General features: G+C 44.9%; 4 protein-coding genes across 5 annotated transcripts; 2 read left to right on the forward strand and 2 right to left on the reverse strand.

The window, feature by feature from the left end:
• Nucleotides 1-399: 399 nt before the first annotated feature.
• Nucleotides 400-7,959, forward strand: LOC310803954 (zinc finger protein Eos-like; the record flags this gene model as incomplete). 2 transcript variants are annotated; one of them, XM_083668984.1, is made up of 8 exons in its annotated part: nucleotides 400-477; nucleotides 1,610-1,656; nucleotides 1,765-1,892; nucleotides 2,305-2,568; nucleotides 3,010-3,177; nucleotides 3,375-3,524; nucleotides 3,715-3,846; nucleotides 4,085-7,959. In XM_083668984.1, 6 exons carry the CDS (start codon nucleotides 1,772-1,774, stop codon nucleotides 5,020-5,022), a joined length of 1,773 nt encoding a protein of 590 aa, XP_083525110.1. In that variant the 3' UTR covers nucleotides 5,023-7,959. The 2 variants fall into 2 exon arrangements, with proteins under 2 accessions (XP_083525110.1, XP_083525109.1); XM_083668983.1 differs by lacking the exon at nucleotides 400-477 and having other exon boundaries at nucleotides 1,617-1,656; nucleotides 1,788-1,892.
• A 1,217-nt stretch (nucleotides 7,960-9,176) lies between these two features.
• Nucleotides 9,177-10,696, reverse strand: LOC310803746 (small ribosomal subunit protein eS26). Its single transcript, XM_083668614.1, has 4 exons — nucleotides 10,659-10,696; nucleotides 9,965-10,142; nucleotides 9,629-9,759; nucleotides 9,177-9,290 (listed from the first exon to the last, which is right to left on the reverse strand). The coding sequence occupies exons 1-4, from the start codon at nucleotides 10,659-10,661 to the stop codon at nucleotides 9,246-9,248; spliced, it is 357 nt and encodes a 118-aa protein (XP_083524740.1). The 5' UTR covers nucleotides 10,662-10,696; the 3' UTR covers nucleotides 9,177-9,245.
• A 1,442-nt stretch (nucleotides 10,697-12,138) lies between these two features.
• On the forward strand, nucleotides 12,139-15,510 carry drc2 (dynein regulatory complex subunit 2; the record flags this gene model as incomplete). The annotated part of the gene is made up of 8 exons (XM_083668385.1): nucleotides 12,139-12,285; nucleotides 12,442-12,609; nucleotides 12,817-12,986; nucleotides 13,182-13,320; nucleotides 13,554-13,751; nucleotides 14,079-14,297; nucleotides 14,859-15,011; nucleotides 15,208-15,510. 8 exons carry the CDS (start codon nucleotides 12,139-12,141, stop codon nucleotides 15,508-15,510), a joined length of 1,497 nt encoding a protein of 498 aa, XP_083524511.1.
• Nucleotides 15,511-15,815: 305 nt separating this feature from the next.
• fkbp11 (FKBP prolyl isomerase 11) lies at nucleotides 15,816-18,628 on the reverse strand. The gene is made up of 6 exons (XM_083667596.1): nucleotides 18,284-18,628; nucleotides 17,992-18,054; nucleotides 17,154-17,241; nucleotides 16,916-16,949; nucleotides 16,201-16,271; nucleotides 15,816-16,055 (listed from the first exon to the last, which is right to left on the reverse strand). Exons 1-6 carry the CDS (start codon nucleotides 18,395-18,397, stop codon nucleotides 15,847-15,849), a joined length of 579 nt encoding a protein of 192 aa, XP_083523722.1. The 5' UTR covers nucleotides 18,398-18,628; the 3' UTR covers nucleotides 15,816-15,846.
• Nucleotides 18,629-18,942: the final 314 nt, after the last annotated feature.

Here is an 18,942-nt window from a genome sequence, read left to right on the forward strand (position 1 = left end):
GCCAGATATAATTGTTTCCAGCAGTAGACCTATATCTGATTCTGAACCTAGAAGAACAGCAGAAAATAAAAATAAAAAAGAATAGGCGATATGTCTTTTCATACACAAATACAGGGAGTGAATGATCTTGGCATCAAGATTACATGCCATTCCCATAGCCATTCCATGCATTCCATGTAAATGATGACAGAAAGTAAACACATGATGGTCAAAGCTGTCTCGCATGTTGTGCAACAAGTTGTCCTGCTGTGTGATGAGGCCTTTTACTCACGATGAAAAAGGCACCCTCACAGACTCGATTTACTCGATATTCTCTCATATTAGAGTTGGATTAAGCGGGTCTGTATCCCGGTGTTTCACGGACCGGAAATTGTTTAGAACTCGAGGTAAATGCTGCCGGGAGATGCTGTCGTCGCAAGAGAAAACAAGCGGAGAACCCGAAACATAAAATCCTAGAATCGGGGCCTATCGTGACAGGTAAGGAAAGCTAGCAGACAAGAGATATGTGAAGGAGAGGATTTCAACATGGCAGGAGTTAGTTTAAGTGCATGTTATATAAACTTTACTTGCTAGCTAATGCTATCAGCCAGAGATGCTAGTCAACTGATTAGCTGTCTAGCCTTAGCGCATTTTTCTGGGCGGTGGGTGCCATAGCAACCGCATAAGAAACATTATTCACGTAGCTAACCACTGACATGCTAACCAAGACGTGGCATTGAGATTAAACATTCAATTTACAATGTTTACCGCACTGTTTATCGGTATATAACATTGCCAAACCGTAACGTTTATGTTCCTTACTATTTGAATCGAGCTGTCACTGTCTATATTTCCTATTCGGGTACTTAAAAGCAATTGGCTAAGAGTTAGCTTGTCAGTTACCAGGCTGTTTTGATAGCTAGCTATTGCTGCACTTGCTTAGCGTTGCACGATGTTAGCAAATGAACAGGGCAGATGACCCGCTCGGATGGTGGGGTGCGAGCATGTACATGCACCGAGCTAAATAATGATGTTCAAACACAACGATACCTATTGATGTATAACCATAAGTAGTATGCATAATTCACAATGTTCATGCACGTCTTGAATGTTGGATGGGTGCGCAACGCAGGTGCACCGTCCATAGAGCATTGTGACAGGTACCGTGGTTGGCTATAAATTGGATTTCAAACAGTGAATGACATGAGCATTAGTAGATATGTAGGCTAGCTATTAACGTCAATTGTATTGGTGGTTTAATTGCTAAGTGTTAAAGTGCTCGACAAAAGGCCATGTTTCTCACTCTTCTTTTACTGCTGTGCTGGGCTGAGGCGGGTCAGTTGCACTTCAGGAATTTCCAGGGTATGCGTTTCCTGGAAGACTAGAAGTGTGTGTGTGTGTGTGTGTGTGTGTGTGTGTGTGTGTGTGTGTGTGTGTGTGTGTGTGTGTGTGTGTGTGTGTGTGTGTGTGTGTGTGTGTGTGTGTGTGTGTGTGTCTCAGTATGGCAGTTGATTTAAACCTGAGATTGTTAAAAAAAATAATAATAATAATAATAAAATTGTTAAAAAAAAGCTGCAGCTCTGCTAACATACTGTGCTTTACCTGCAAGTTCTTTTCTCCATTTATTCAGTGTGAGAATGGATGGTGATGACTGCAATGGCCGGTCCTATATGTCAGGTAAGACATGTATGTATGGAGGGCAAGGATGGCTAATTTACTGCGTTTTTAATTGAATGGTGTAATATGTATGGACACGTGACTAAATGAACTGTCAGTACATTTTAGATTGTGTATGCTGTGGACTGCAGGCAGCGGAGACTCTTCGATGGAGAGGGAGTTTTCAGGGGCCCTTGGAGGTCCAACAGTGAGCACCCCCAATAGCCAGCACACCTCCCCCAGCCGCTCCCTCAGTGGTTAGTGCCAAGTCGTTAAGCTGTCTGTTGATTCTAGTAGTAATTGTAGTTCATTACACTTGATCATCTTCCAGGGGGATACTGTGATCATTGCATACTGTGGTCATTGAACGCAAGACCTGTCAACATGGCAAGACATGTAAAACAAATACAAAAAAAGGAGATTCCGTCAATTAATTTCCTGTCCTCTCTCTTTCTCTCTCTCTCTCTCTCTCTCACACACACACACACACACACACACAAACAAACAGCCCTGCCCATCAGTGTCTGTTTGGATCCTAAAACTGTCAACCTGTCACATAAAGAAATGTGATACCTTTGCAGTGAAGTGATTTTCATTCCATTTAACAAGATCAGCAGTGTCCCTGTTCTCACGTGTCCCTCTCCTGGTCTTGTCCCGGTCTCTCTCCAGCCAACTCCATCAAAGTGGAGCTGTACAGTGACGAGGAGGTGGGCCGTGGCGCTGGGCCAGAGGACGACAGAGGGGACAGGGCAGAGGAGGGGGGTCCTGAGCAGGGAGGAGAGGCTGGAGGAGGAGGCTACAGGGAGCTGGCCAGTCCTGAGCCCATGTCACCAGGGGCCATCCGGCTGCCCAATGGGAAGCTCCAATGTGACATCTGCGGGATGATCTGCATCGGGCCCAACGTCCTCATGGTGCACAAACGCAGCCACACAGGTGACTGATCAGTTGGTTGAGTGATTGATTAGTCCTTCATACGAACAGAAAATGAGGTTAGTTTGTTGCATAGATTTGACAGAACAAGTTTGACAATTACCGACTATTGCTCTATATCCGGTCGAGTAAGTGCGTGCCAGAGCCAGAGAAATGTAAAACGGAGAGGCTTGAAAAGTGAGTACATCCAGGAATGCAAAGACGAGCTAAGTCTGTGCCAGCGCCCAATCCAGTTTAAACACACTTGATGGTCTGACTGTGGAATGGAGTCTCTCCCTTTTACGTTTCTCTGATGCTAACACGCCCTCACTCGATCAGATATAGAGCCATAGTTGCTAAACGGCTATTGTGATTTGGCACGTGACTGGGAGTGAAACTGGTTTCAGACTGGTTTGTTAATAGGCTTGTTCAGTGTGTGTGCCAACTGGTGTGATCCTCCTTCAGGTGAGCGGCCATTCCAGTGTAATCAGTGCGGTGCCTCCTTCACTCAGAAGGGGAACCTGCTGCGACACATTAAGCTTCACTCGGGGGAGAAGCCCTTTAAATGCCCCTTCTGCAGCTACGCCTGCCGCAGGCGGGATGCTCTTACAGGCCACCTCCGCACTCACTCGGGTGAGAGGGATTCTCTTGTGCGCACACACACACACACACACTTGAAACATTTAACCACCTTCTGCACAAAGAGTGATTGCTCACAGTGATCAAATAATGAAAGATCTATTCTGTTCCATTCTATTCTAATGCTCCTGCTCCCACGTGAGTATATTGGAGCTCTATAATAACACTCTTCCCCCTCCCTCTGTCTCCAGTGTCCTCTCCCACAGTAGGAAAGCCCTATAAGTGCAGTTACTGTGGCCGCAGCTACAAGCAGCAGAGCACCCTGGAGGAGCACCGTGAACGCTGCCATAGCTACCTACAGAGCTTGGAAACACAGCAGCCAGCCGGTGCTCACACTCAAGGTAGTGTAATACACACACCTACACAGCCTACGCACAGCTAAACTATTGATGTGTATTAACCCTAAATCATATTCACACACACACACACACACTCAAGCACTGAAGGCCACACTTGCGAACAGATTTCTGTTGATTAAAGTGTGTGTTATATGTCATATGGTTTGTCAACGTGCTGCCATGCCCTCTACAGGGGAGGAGCTGAGGGACCTAGAGTTCATGCCGGACTCTTTGATGCAACCTTCCTCAGACAAGATGGCGTTCATCGACCGGCTCGCCAACAGCATCACCAAACGCAAGAGATCCACACCGCAGAAATTTGTAGGTGAGCAGTTCATGGGGACATGTGAAGGTTGAGATGAGCGAAGAAACCGCTGGCCAACAGGTAGCGCATACAGGTGTACCACGATACAACTTTATCAGTAGATACAGAGGACTACATGGCAGCACGCTAGGCTCCCTCGTCCCTTACACAGTCTTCCAGAGTCCCTGTGAGTCGTTGGCCTTGGTACAATATCATGAGAATAAGTGTGTTCCCTCCCTCTCCTTTATGTGCCCTGCAGGACAGAAGCACATGCGCCTCAGCCTGGCTGACACGCCTTACGAGCTCAGCGCAGCCTTCGACAAGGACGGGGAGAAACACCATGGAGGTCTGGAGCAGCCACTCTTCACCGGCCTGGGAGGAGGGTACCTGGGAGGAGGAGGTGGTGGTGGTGGAGGTGGAGGAGGAGGAGGAGGAGGAGGGGGATCAGACACGCTGCGACCTTTACGGCTACCCCCACCTCACCCCTCCTGTCTGTCGGAGCTCAGGCCGGTCATCAGCTCAGCTCACACCCCCATGGCTCCTCTGGGCCCGCGGCTGGACTGCACAGGGGCTGGAGCTGGACTGGGGTCGGCGGGTGTCGGGGGCAGGGAGGCAGCTGAGGGCCACGAAGACCTTCCTCCTGTCCGGAGCCGCGCCCCTTCGCCTAGCAACGGCTGCCAGGACTCCACGGACACAGAGAGCATGCCGGACGAGGTGTACAACAGCGCCGCGCCCACCCTGCTCCTCCACAACAACAACAACAACAATCACCACAACCTCCACCACCTCCACTCCAACCACCACCCGCCCCCTCCGCCCCTACTGCACCACAGGGGCAGGGACAGACACAGCCCCAGTCACGCCAAAGACAGGGATGGAGACAGGGAAAGGGAGGAGGGGGGCCAGCCTGCCGCCCCCCCTCCTCCTGCCCACGCTCCAGCCCCAGGCTCCCCCACGGCGCCCTCCTCCTCCTCCTCCAGAGAGGCACTTCGAGTGGTGGATGGAGAGGGGCACGCTGTGCGCTCTTTTCGCTGCGAGCACTGCCGTGTTCTCTTCCTGGACCACGTCATGTTCACCATCCACATGGGTTGCCATGGCTTCCGCCAGCCCTTCGAGTGCAACATCTGTGGCCATCGCAGCCAGGACCGCTACGAGTTCTCCTCACACATTGTCCGCGGAGAGCACCTGCTGGGCTGAGGAAGGGTCAGACAGGCTGCTTTACCTAGGGCTGTTTTTATTCTGAGACGAGGACCTGGCTGGGTTTGGTCTGCAATGCACCATCACAGAGCGTAGAGAGGGAGAGAGGAGGAGAGGGCTGTCACGGCCGTCAGTGTCACAGGGGTAGTATGAAACTGCTTTTTGTAAACGATTTGTACACAGACGTTGTTACTGTTATGACTTAAAACCTTGACTCTAAATAGGCCCGTCAGAATAGGTCAATTGCATCATTCTAAAAAGGAAAAGGAGACTCCACACCACTTTGAATGCACTTTTTAAAATGTATGAATTTTAAGAGAAAATGCACTTTCAAATTGATCTTATTCTGAAGTAGAGATAAAGAGTAAATGCACTTTTTTTTTATCCTCAGAAGTGCCTTTATCTGGTGTGGTATTACCTTTCTCTCTCTAAACCAGGTAGAACCCTGGCGCACAAAACAGTGATGCTAGACAAATGTGCTTTTATCTGTGGTCTTTTAAATAGTTTTCCTCCACTGCACTTTAACCAAGATAATGCAAAAAAAAAAAGAAGCATAACAAGAAAAGTTATCAATGTGCACTTTGTTGAGCTTGCAAGTTGCAATGCAGTCAGACAAATCAGTAGTCTTCTACAGTATATATACAATAGGTACCATCACGCTTCCCTGGAATTTGTTGCTTTAATGAAGAGCTATTGGAAAAGCACTTTTCACAGATCTATTCTATTCCTAAACACACCTAGAGTCTGTGATGGTGTGACAGTTGTGTAGCTGATGTACAGTAGATGGTGTATGTGAATGAGAGCTGCAGTGCAGACCAGACCCATGAGCCCAGATGTCAGTTGGTTAGAGGGATTTGAGAGGTTGGCCTCAAATGAGGAGTGCACTTTCCAATTTCAGTTTGTTTGTGTGCGTGTGCGTGTGCGTGTGCGTGTGTGTGCGTGTGTGTTTGTGTGTGTGTTCTTTTGGAAGTAAAATGAGAGAGTTGAAGGTTGTTAGCAGAGTGAATGTGGGTGAGATGGGGTACAGTATATTTGTTTTTTTTTGTTTCCTCTGATTGCTTTTGTTGCACTGATACCTGCCGAGATATGATGATTATATTAAACTATTTTATAGAAGTATGACCTGCACCTTTCTCTGTGCAGTTTGTTGAAAGAAATAATAAAATATTTTTCACTCCACAAAAGAAGAGATCCACTGCCACTATTTTGGAGCCAACTTAAACAAAGTGTTGGGGATAGGATTGTTGGCCATTTTAGAAAATCCTCCCCTGATTTCCCCCTGCTTGCCTACTTCCAAACCAAAACCATATTATTAACAAGTGAGATCTAAAACCTAGTTCTGTGTATTTCATTGCATTGTGCCTTTTCATGATGTTGACCTCTGACTAGTCTGGGGGACATGCAGTAACACCACCATGTCCTGCCAACATGTCTTTTTGAATGGGATGTTCAGTCATTTTTAAGACGTAACATGAATTATCCCAGGTGGCTGTACAAAGTTCCCATTTTGAATTCCAGATGGCCCTCCAAAAAACCCTGGGTTTGATTTGCACAGTCATTATCTTCTGAAGTGGCCTAATCATGTTGACACAATGCTTAACATAACATAATCCCAAAAGGAGAGTGACGAAGACATGTTTTGAAAAAAAAAAAAAAAAGAGAGAAAATAAGCACTTTCAGGAATATATCAAAGATGTTCAAATATTCTCTATTTGATTAGTATGTGCATGAGATTGTTTGTCACCTGCTGCTATGGCATGAATGAGTGTAATAGTGTGTGGTTGACCACAGTTTGTGGTGGTCGACAAGATGTGTACCTTCAGAGGTGACATAAGTGCTTACTCTTGTTCTATGGATTTCTTTTTCTTTTTTGTCATTGTAGTTGTACTAGTTGTTTTTAATAGAGAGCACTGACAGTCAAAACCCCCTCTTTAGCCGACATAAAGCATTTCAAGTTTGACCTCAAATGTACAGTAGCTACACAATAGTATTTTCTACGACATTGCTTTGATCAAAGAAACTTGATGAATCACCCTATGTAAATGAAAAGAAGCACTTATAAAGGAAGACACTGACACATTTGGAGAGACTGGGGGTAATGGGGGACAGAAAGGTGGAGATTGGTTTTGGCAATTGCTGCCTATCTTACTCTTGAGTTGAGCCCTACCTGTCAGTGAGGAGAGTATGGGAGTCTGGTCTTTCAGTAAATGAACTATGGGGCCCAAGGAGTTACACAGCTCATAACACAGATGATGTATGAGCGACAGACAGAGGGAAGTTTGTTGAGATTTCCTTTTTAAAAATAAATGTGACAAGAAAACTCTTTACCTCAGATTATAATTGCCTCTTTTTAGGGGGTGTGGAGAATATTGGTAATGTGATGTTGTTTCTTTTTTGGCGGTTCATTTTAAAGTCTGTTTTGGCAGCCATGTATCTTAACTAAATGTATGATGTATGTATTGAAGTAATCATTTTCGGAAAAAAAGGTCATGTGGAGGCAAAGTAGGCTTCGTAAAAAGAGAATTGATCTCATCCCAATGTCCCCGGTACAATCTAAACCATTTCACAGCATTTATTTACTGTACTAACATCAAGGCATAGTTGCACTTCATTTGGTTGCATTAACCTCAGTATCTGTAATGCTGGTCTAAACATAATGCCTTATGAAGAGATTGTAATGACTGCTCAGTAAAGTTGAGAAATAATTTAACGTGACGAGAAATGGTATGACTATTGAACTGATGTGTAAACGTACTGCATCTCTTGGAAAGGCAGATTTTAGAGGTGTCTCTACAGGCCTGGTGTTATCCTCTCTTGTTGGTGTGGTTTGTGTGTGTGTTATAAGTGTTGCTATTGTGCCTTTTGCCCCCTGAAGCCCACACGGTTAGCTCCATCACATTGGCTCCAGGGTCTTGAAATGCAGAAAAAAAAAGAAAACAGTAGCAAATTTGACTTATTTCACCCAGGGAATGTAGGCCCATGGTATTGTATCCAACCTTATTTATTAATGACACATTATACAAATACATTTAAATTATTTGAGCTCAAATCCCCATACATCAGGCAGATCACACAACAGCACAAGACTCAGTGGCTCCAAGTGTAGGCCAAGGACATCCAGAGCCACATTGCCTAGCCATTTTCATCATCAGGATCAATAGTTCATTCTGAAAACCAAATGGGCACGCATGCATAGTAATGCACACACTGGTAACTGCCAAAGAACCAGCGGTTTCAGATGGGATGATCTTCGTATGATATTGCAGGTCTCTTATGATCAAAATCGTTATTTCATCCCAGCACATGCCTTGATAAAACAGAGGGGTTTTTTTAACGAGCTTGTCATAAACTGAAGTAATATTGTGAAAAGGCATATTTGGTGAACCCGAACAAACAAGAATAACTGGCCATTCAAGATGTGTCAAGCTCACACTTGTCCTCACTTACCGGCTTATACATTCTGGATGGAAATTGCGTCCTTCCGTCCCGCTTAGACCGTGTTGACTAAGTTCAACTGCAAATCCCTGAAACAAGTGGAGTGGGTGAAGCCTGAGTTTGATTATTTGGTGTGCTACACTGGATAGCAATTATGATGCTTTTGAAACATGGTGCATGTGGTACCAATGCTGTTTGCTACATCTTTTTCAGCTTTCTCCAAATAGTCTTGAAGACAAATGACGAAAAGCTTTTGTATCTCTCCTTGAAACCCATTCCTGCTTCTGAGAAATATTTTGTTACAAATGTGCTCTAGTTTGTGATTTGCATTTTTTCCCCCCCTTGTGTTTTAAAGGTTTTACTTTCCTCTTCCAAGGTTTCTCTATTTGCACTGTGTTTGTGTTCCCTTTGACCTGACTATTCTGCTCTGTGACCTTTTCTTCTCCTGCCCCTGTGAATGGTGTAGATTCGCTTTAACTACTGCAGAGCCTTTTTACATGTACCATAATGTAATTAAGTATTTGTGTAATCAAGATTAAACTACTGTAAGTTTTGTACTGTATTGAAGGAGAGTCTATTCCAAATAAATTAACTTTACTTGACTGGCTGATGTGTCATACATTCATTAGACATGGCATAACATTGTCCACAGACTCCAGTAAACAGTCTGGATTCTGACAGAAAACAGCACTTTATAAGAAACCCATTGACACTGCAGACATGTTATAAAGCCATTTAATTGATTTCTGCACATGTACAGTGTCTTCCAAAAATCAGCTTAACATGGTTTAGCCGGACATCGGTTTAGGAGGGGGAGGTGGTCTAGGTGGGCCCTGTAAAAAAACAAAACACATGATCAAAAACAGTAGCTCATTTAACTACACCAACCAAAAGAGCAGAATTCATATCAATACCAACTTTAATTCAGTCACTGCAGGATGAAATTCAAGTTTGAATGTAAAATGGACCGATTCCCATGAGGATTATTCCATGAGTTTAATTTCTTGCATTCAGTAAATACAATTTTAAAATCGACCCCAACCCTGGAGGAAAGCACATGCATGCAGAGAGTCTCCCCCCCCACCCCACCCCCAAACATTGTGCCCTGCTGAATGCAGTCCTGCATGTAAGAATCAACACCCATGGTGGAAGTTGGTGCTCAAGTACTCACGCTGGGCCTGAACCTAGGTGGTGGGGTACGGTCCTTCCTGGCCTCGGCGGAGCGATTCCTGACCACTTTGCTGTGGATGGCACAGCTCACACAGTAGTGCAGCTTCACGTAGAGCTTGGGCAAAACATAGGCTGCAGAGAGGGGACAATGAGTAAGTACAGAATGCCATGAGCAACCCACTGATCAAACCCTTTTCTCTGTCCAGAAGACATACGCTCTGGCATAATGGCAAAAATAAAGTGAGCGTTAACACATTCCTAGATAGTATGCGTGTTATGGCTGGCAAGCCGACTCACCTTGACATTTTACTACAAAAGCCTTCAACATGGCACTCACCCTCGAAGACGCTAGCCTCTGAAATGTCCCTCACGGCCGCAGCCTCAACGATGTTCCTGATGACAAACTTCTTGATGGCCTTGTCCTTAGGTACGCAGCGGGCGCAGTTGGTGCAGCGGATGGGCTGCACGCGTCCACGGCCCTTCTTGGCGCGACCGTTGTTCCTTCTCTTTTTCGTCTGAAAGCAAAGGCGCATTGCTTAAAAACAGGGATCCGTGAAGCCTGTATAGCGATGGTCACTAGACAGCTTTGACACATTGAGTGTCCATGCATGTGCGGCCTTACATCCCGTCAAGCTACTACAACATTAGCTACTGCTTCAGAATACCATAACGCACTGACTAGGGAAGATGTTGGCCAATCCAGGGGTTAAAAACACGTTTATGCTACAAAACAATTTGGCTGCAAAGTCTCAAGAAATTAGAGACATTTAGAAACACCGTGTGTAAGAAGGCGAGATTTCATTGTCTCATGGTGTAGCTCGCCTTTTTCCAACACGCCATCATGCTAGCTAACTAGCTTGCCTGTAAATTGGACAAAAAGTCCCCGGCATCACCTTCATTACCCACATAATTTGTCTTCACCACAAACGTAGACTAAAAGCAACATATATAGCTATGATTTGTAAAGACATTTTTGTCTTTGAAGCAATTAATTCGGTTTATAAACGGGAGAGACGCCACAAGGCACTCACCATGCTGATATGGAGGCTGAGGAGAGACCGATCGGGCCGGAAGCGGAAAAGGTTATGCTCATGCCCAACTAGTATTTCTATCAAATATTATATAATAATAATATTGTATAACAAGAATGGCATATCATTCACGATACAAACATTAACTGTTGAACATAACAGATTTTTTTCTGTGGATGGGAAATAATAATTTTGTCAATGCCGGATATAGCCTACACATTCAGAAGGGGAAATGCTAAATGGGATCTTTGGCACGACCCTACTCTCAACTCTCAACCCTAACCCTAACCTTAACCTTAACCATAACCCATACCCTTACCCTTACCGTAACACTAACCTAACCATAACCCTTATCTAACACTAACCATAACCTTAACCTGACCTTAATCGTTTTAAATTTCAGTTTCAATCGGGTGACGTCAAAGTCGGATCGCTCCAAGCATCCCATTTAGCATTTACCCATTCACAAGCGATGATGCCAGAGATTTTATTTTATAGAAAAGAAAGGCATCTCTGAATGTGTATGTCTGCCCATTTGCGCATGTAAAGCGGGCTGCGCAAAACCCACTACATTTCATGTAGGAAAAGACACGTTACTCTTTGTGAAATTATGTGTGCTATTTTTATTGGGAAACATTATGTTGGAATAAAAGACATTTATTGGGAAATTGCATACATGATCATCTTCCTGTGAAGGCAATTAATGGAAATTTCATTCATTTATTTTGAAGTTGTGCAAGAATGATTGTTGATCTAAATGCACATTTGGCGTTTTCACATCGTATTTTCCCTTCAGCTTTTATTTCTGTGAAGTTTGCGCACTATGCGCGCAGCTGCTGCTTCTGTTTACCCATGCGATGTTGCTAGGAGACCACACACAAACTGGTTTTGGGGAGACAGAGACCCCGCTACGCTGTCAGCTCACAGGTAAAAACAACACCTTTTCATGTACCCCGAAACATCTACATTTGCGCCGCGCGTGGCTTGCAAACGGCACGGTCGACCATACACACTTATTTACGGCCATTTCAATCACTACTTTTTGCGCCCATTTACTTCAGAATGAGTAGACCATACCCCTAGCTAGCTAACAGTAACAGGCAATGAATTAATGAGGTGGCTTTGCTGTCTGTTTGCAGAATATAACGAGCAAAGTTCTCCTAATTGAAGCAAGTTGTTGCTAGCAGTTGCTGAGTTGTAATGACAGCCATGCATTGTTAGCAGCATTAAAGCGAGTAAGTGTCGAGTGCAATTTGTATATTTTATTTTTTACTGTATTTAATGTTATTACTGTGGTTGTTTATATTTTATTTAGTATCCTTATTTCATTCTATTGTTGATGTGCATTTCTTTGCATTGTATGACAAATGAGAAAATGACAAATGAGACTTGACTTGCATCCCATTGGAGAAGTGGGCCAGAGCTGTGCACCAGTGACACCAAAACAGTGCACCAGAGCAAGCGATAGAGAGAGGAAACGATGCCAAAGAAAGGGGCAAAAAAAGGTGGAGGGGGGAAGCAGGCAGGGATGACGGAGGAGGAGAGGCTCGTGTTCATGCAGCAGAGGGCCCAGGCAGAAGAGGAGATGGCCAAAAGGAAGGAGGACATGCTTACTCAGTTCCTCAAGGTAAGATCAAGGCAACATGCATGTGGGGCCAATGACAATTCTCACGGTCCATTGCTGCCAGAGACCTTTCCTCAACTCTAGCCTATTGCTCTCCTCTCGTCCTCCTCGTGTCTCCTTGTGCCATCCCCTGGCCTACTCCATCCTTCTCACAACTAGGATAAGCTGCAGAAGGAGGAGCGGAACAGTGCAGTGAACTTGCACAAGCTGACGCAGCAATGGCGAGCAGTTCTCCGTCAGACACGGGCAGCTGAGTTACGCAGCGACATCGCTGTACTCAGCCAGACCTTCGAGAGGGTGCTGGATCGGAAGGACAGCGTCATCAAGGTGACATATTTCCTTTTCCACAAACTTCTGTGGGTTACTCACAGAAACGCTCCTAATGTTGATATGACTTGTTTATTGTTTGAGTACATGTGTGAGTACATTGAGGTGTGAGTACATTGAGGTGTGTGTGACTGAGTGACATCCCCCCCTCTCTCTCTCTCTCTCTCTCTCTCTCTCTCTCTCTCTCTGTCCCCGTGTGTGCTGTAGTGTTTGGTGTGTGACTTGAGTGAGGCAGAGCAGCAGTCGGCCCAGGCCTTGCGCTCTCACCTGCAGTGTGTGGACCGTCTGCTGGCTCTGCAGAAGGGCAGGCTGGCATCCCTGGAGCAGCAGTGGAACAGCAGCCTGGAGGGACTGAGCTCCGAGTTTAATTCTGAGAGGTGAGTGTGTGTGCATGCGTGCGTGCATGCATGCATGCGTGTATGTGTGTGTGTGAGAAACTATTATCTGTCTCTCAAACACACTTTTTAAAGCTGTGGACATGAATGATTGTTTGAATTAATGATTGAATGATTTAGCTGTGTGTGTGTGTGTGTGTGTGTGTGTGTGTGTGTGTGTGTGTGTGTGTTTCACAGAGAGCAGGTCCTGTCCCAGCACCAGCAGGAGTGTGCCTACCTGGAGGATGTGACCTTCGCCATGGAGCAGTATTATTCTGAGGTGGACAGTGAGGCCAGACAGGACTATCAGAGCACCAGAGATGACATCAAAAACAGGGTAGGTAATTCCTTTCAATATATTTAGTCAATTCCTTCCAACTTTACTAATCCCCTTACGGACATGAGGTTTAAATCATGTATAGTCATATAAGAGTTTCTTTTGTCCTCTGGGTGGCCATTTTCATGTCTCTGCCCACTCCTAACCTTATCACAATGAGCAAAACAATACAACTATTAACCAGCTATTAGGGGCATTGAATGACCTTAATCTCCTGCCCCCTCTCTCATTAGAACATTGAGGAGAAGCACGCGCTACGGATCCAGCTGGAGGGGACGGTAGAGGGCCTGTGGCGTCAATTCCAGCAGGCCCTCCGCAGTTACAATGAAGCGACGGAGGACCGCCACATCGCCTTTGAGTCACTGCGTGCCCGCGACCAGCGCAGCGCCCAGGAGATCGACACGCAGATGAGGAGGCTGCAAAAGATGCAGGTCAGCGCAGGGCTTCAGTGCTGCATTGCATGACCACCATGCAGAGTGCAGCTGCTACTGCACACAGCAAGGCACCTATAGTCAAAGTATTCCTAGTATGTAGTTGAGTACATTTGGTGTCCTGTATTGTCTCATAATATGTCTCATAATATAGTATATTGTCTCATAATATTATAAATCATAATCAGTACCTCATGACCTTTGTTCTACCCTCGACTGAGTGTCTCCGTCTGAATACATGAGTATGAATGCTGCTCTCTCTCTCAGTGTATCTGCATGTGTCTCCTCCATAAATGTATAATGTACATCATTTCCCTTCTCCCCCAGGACTCCATCTCTGCGCTGCGCTCCAGGCTCAACTCCAGCCAGAGGGAGAGTGAGGGGGCAGCGCGGGGGCTGAGGCTCACCAGAGAGGAGGTGACCCTGCAGGCGCGACAGCTCAAGGCCCAGCTGAGTCGGGCCCGAGCAGCCGAGAGGAGCCAGCTTGCTAACCTCACTGTCCACAGTAATGCTGCAGCCAAGAATCTGCAGGGCGTTATCGCTAAGGTGCTTAACATACAGTACCAGTCAAAAGTTTGGACACACCTTCTCATTCAATGGTTTTTCTTTATTTTTTATTATTTTCTACATTGTAGATTAATATTGAAGACATCAAAACTATGAAGGAACACATATGGAATTATGTAGTAAACAAAAAAGTGTTAAACAAACCAGAATATGTTTTATATTTTAGATTAAAAGTACCCACTTTTTGCTTTGATGACAGCTTTGCACACTCTTGGCAAGGTGTGTCCAAACTTTTGACTGGTACTGTACACACACACACACACACACACACACACACACACACACACATACACACACACACACACACACACACACACACACACACATTAGATGTTGAGTATCTACACACACACACACACAGGCCAGATAGGCCTTTCCACACAAACTGACTCTTAAGGTCGTGCTAATGCATACATACACTCACACTTCACACTTACAGGCAGTCTCACGTGTCTCACGGACACTGTCTCACTTAGGCCCTCTGACACTCACGCTCTCTCTGTGTGTCCTCATTCTGTCACCTTGGACGGGGTGGTTCAGGGGGAGAGGCTGCTGCGCCTGGCTGAGATGTGTCGTAAGCAGGAGACAGAACATGAGAAAGTCCTGCCTTTCTACACCTCCTCCCTCACCGCGGAGGAGCAGAGCCAGGAGAGGGCTAATGCTAAGGAACCGCCATCTGAGGAGCTGGCAAAGGTACACACACACACACACACACACACACACACACACACACACACACACAATGTAATAATGAGAGTAGAGGGTTTTTTCTGGTTTCATGGTTGTCACTTGCATGGTAGTGTGTAGAGTTGCAATGATGTCACCTGATCGTTGTGCCTATGCTTCCTTGATTGTTCATCTTTAAAATCTGAAACTTTCCTGTGCTTAGGCCATGCTGGACTACTTAGCACTGGATCGGTTCTGGCAGCGTTATAACAAGGTTCTACTGGAGCAGCTGTGCTTGGAGCGAGAGAGAGGGGCTCTGACCCGGGAGAACCAGCAGCTGCGTGCTCTCCTGCGTCAGTACCTGGACGGCATCTCCGTTAGTGACGAGATCCTCCGCCACCGCAACCCGCTGCTTATGGTGTCCCAGCCCACCCTCTGTCTCACCGCTGTCCCGTCCACAGCCGACGTACAACGCAGGCGCCACACTGTCATTGAGGCGGCACATGTAGTGCAGCGTACATTGTAGAGGGACGGACGGACGGACGGACACACACACACACACACACACACACACACACACACACACACACACACACACACACACACACACACACACACACACACACACACACACATTCAGATAAACCTCACATCACAATAAGATATTACCCCCTACTGATCACTAAGAGTACTGGCCCTCTGAATGACAGAGAATCCTAGTGCCTATTCTATTTTAACTCTAACCTCTATTTCCCATGTGTCTTGAAAGATCATATCTAATAAACATTCCAACTCATAATAACACAGTGCTCTCCATTCTCTTTTTTTGGACATTTTATTTAAATAGTTTTGTGATTTTCCATTATTTCTTTTTGCTCTTCTTGTCCTTGGCCTTCTTCTTGCCGGGCAGCTGGGCTTTGGACTTGACGTAGAGGTAGAGGCCCACCATGCCTAGCAAAGTGGGCACCAGGCCCAGGCACACTAGGGGGAAGACATGGTTCACCATTTTCTGCCATGGCGTTTGCTGGGTCAGGGAGACTACCTCCACCTCAAACTCTAGTACAGCATCACCTAGGGTAAGACAAAGATAGTCATGCTGTGTGTGTGTGTGTGTGTGTGTGTGTGTGTGTGTGTGTGTGTGTGTGTGTGTGTGTGTGTGTGTGTGTGTGTGTGTGTGTGTAGGTGTAGGTGTGTGTGCTTATAGCATGTTATTTACCTGGAATTGTGGGAGGGTAACCTCTTTTTCCATAGGCAAGGTGTGACGGAATAGTGGTCTTGATTTTTTGTCTAGAGGACCATAAGACAAACATTTTTTTCTTTTTTCCACATTCTCATTGTTTTCAACATAGATTTCTATTTCAGTGTGATTACTAACACCTTATATTTTACAAACACAGTTTGAGACAGTATTCTTGTCATCATTGTGATTTGAGACTGTGGTTGTCCATTGTTGGTAAACTCTTAACAATCATTTCAAATAATAATATAATAATATAATATGAATATAATAAATAATTCTTAGATAGTGGTGGTGTAGTTCCTTTTCAAAAGTTGTCTTTGTATTGCTGGACCTTAAAGGAGCAGGGCAATTGTTGCAAATCTGCCACCCCGGCAAAATTTAATTCAAAGTTGCAAACAGCAACATCCTCCGAAATAATAACAGAACTCCTCGAAATGGACTTGCGGTGTCAGGACATTAGCTGTTGTGTTTCTGCATGCACGCACGGTTCGAAGAAGCAGCCACCAGAGACAGAAAGACAAAAAGAGGCAAGTCCATTCCCCTAGAACACCCCTGGCCAGTAACAACATGTTACTGTTTAGAAACTGAGTGTCGGGTAGGATAACTACCAGTTAAACATAGTCATTACAACCATTAGGAAGCTTTTAGAAAGCTTAAATGTTACTTACTGCACCTTTAAATGTTTACTTACCCTTCACAAACTCCCACCAAGCTCTGTTCCAGACCTGTTTGGGATATCATACATTAACATAATAGAATCAGCTAAGCAATCATAACAGTACTGCTATTGTGATAAAATGCATAAACAGCATATGTTGTATTATTTGGTTCTATATACACAAGTGTTCCTGTTACTTTGTGTAATTTATTAAATATGATTCATCAGAATTCAGTCTAACACACAATGTCACTGCGTAATGAAAATTTACCAGGAATAACTGTTCTCTTCCCCAGCTCAACAACAAGAGGGTCCCTGGATAGTGATGAGTCAATCACCTTGCCATCCATCAGTTTGCCCTATTTAGAGCAAATATGAAAAATATACCAATATCTTAAAACACTGATTGTGCATGCATTGGTTTTAATTTAATTTAATTGTCAAAATATATGCCGGGTTTGCATGCAATTAGTGTACACGTGAAAAGAAAAAACACAACAATGTTGCCGATTTTCTGAGAAGAAAAGGCGAAAATATCTCGATGGGATTAAAAGTATGTTCGTCGAAGCCATGGCCAAGCAAGCGTCATGATGTGAAAAACTGTTGGACTACTCCTGCCCTACTGACGGAGCTGGAATGCTGACGTGTTGCACTGCCTGCACCTCCCCGTCACGGTAGTGTAGAATGTCTAGCACGCGTAGAACGTGTCGTTTTCATGCATGGGGTAATGAGCACAGATAACATGACTTCTAACATGTTCACAGAGTTTGATGCAACAAGCCATGCAAAAATAATGAATATCTATTCTGTATTCTACGCTTGGATGCATTTCGCTGTCTCAAGAAGGTTGCCTAAATGAACAATTGCAGACATGTAGCCTAGAGTCCGTACGGTGCCACATAGACGACAACGTCTCTTTTTGAGAGAAAGTAGTCTAAAATGCGCAGCAATCCTTCAATTGCAGAATAAGATTTTCATCAAATTGCATTAAAATTCTACCAAAAATCTAATTTAAAATGTTCTGGCCATAGGCTACGTTTGAAGTCCACTAGGGCGGTGCCTATTGCTTTGAAAGAGAAAAATGAAAGTGAATACTTTTCTTTGCTTACCGTGTAATGGATTTGCAGAGTGTCTCCCATTTCTGAGATTAAAGAGCAAGTTTCGGGTTTCACCTGATGGACGCGAGTGAAATAATAAACGATAGTTAATGTGTTACATTGTAAACTCATTCGAATGAAACTCATAACAAATGTATAAGTGGAAGAAATACATGTACAATGCACAATCAAACGCTGTTACATTGTTTCAATATGGCCAGAAGGCGAGGGACATTTTGCATTCTATACAGAGGTTGTCCCATTCGTCCCAAAACATGAAAGGAAAACAGACACATTTACTCACCAAGGTCTCAACCAATAACTCTTCGACAACATTTTGCTCGGTTTCGGCGTCCTCCGCTGCAACAGAAACAAAAGCAGCGAGCAAGGCTAGGATGACCCCAGTCTTAGCTTTCATTGTAAATCTAAACTTTTTGGAAAAGCTATCAACTAACTTCCGTGACGCTCCTCAGCAGTGCAACATAGAAGAGAACAAGCGCCGACGATTTAACGGTACAGATTATAAAACTAAAGACGGCCAGACGCCAGTTAAGGCTGATGTGTTATTATAGTATGGTGATAACGGGGCAGCCGACCCGTGGACGTTGTCCCAACACCTGGGTCGCCGGAGGGCCCGCCTTAAAAATTCCGCCAGCATCCCAGAAGTCCCAGGTTGATGGACGTTGTAGTAGCCTTTTCTGTGGCGCATGGGGGCAGTTTTGAGTCTTGGTTCAGCAATAACCTTCAACTCAGATGCAGCAACATCTGATCCTGCGACTTGTTCTGTCATAGATGACCTGTATGGTTGGATTTGATCAGTGTGTAGATGTATGTGATTTCCACAGTGCTAATGAATTCCTATGATAGGACAATTGTATGCTGATTTTAAGTGGCATTTCATATCTGCATTTCATATCAGATTAGGGTGTCTGAAGTCTACTGAAAGACTCCTCAGCCCCCTGA

The sequence above is a fragment of the Argentina silus genome, assembly GCF_951799395.1.
Source record: "Argentina silus genome assembly, chromosome: 4".
Taxonomy (NCBI): Eukaryota; Metazoa; Chordata; class Actinopteri; order Argentiniformes; family Argentinidae; genus Argentina; species Argentina silus.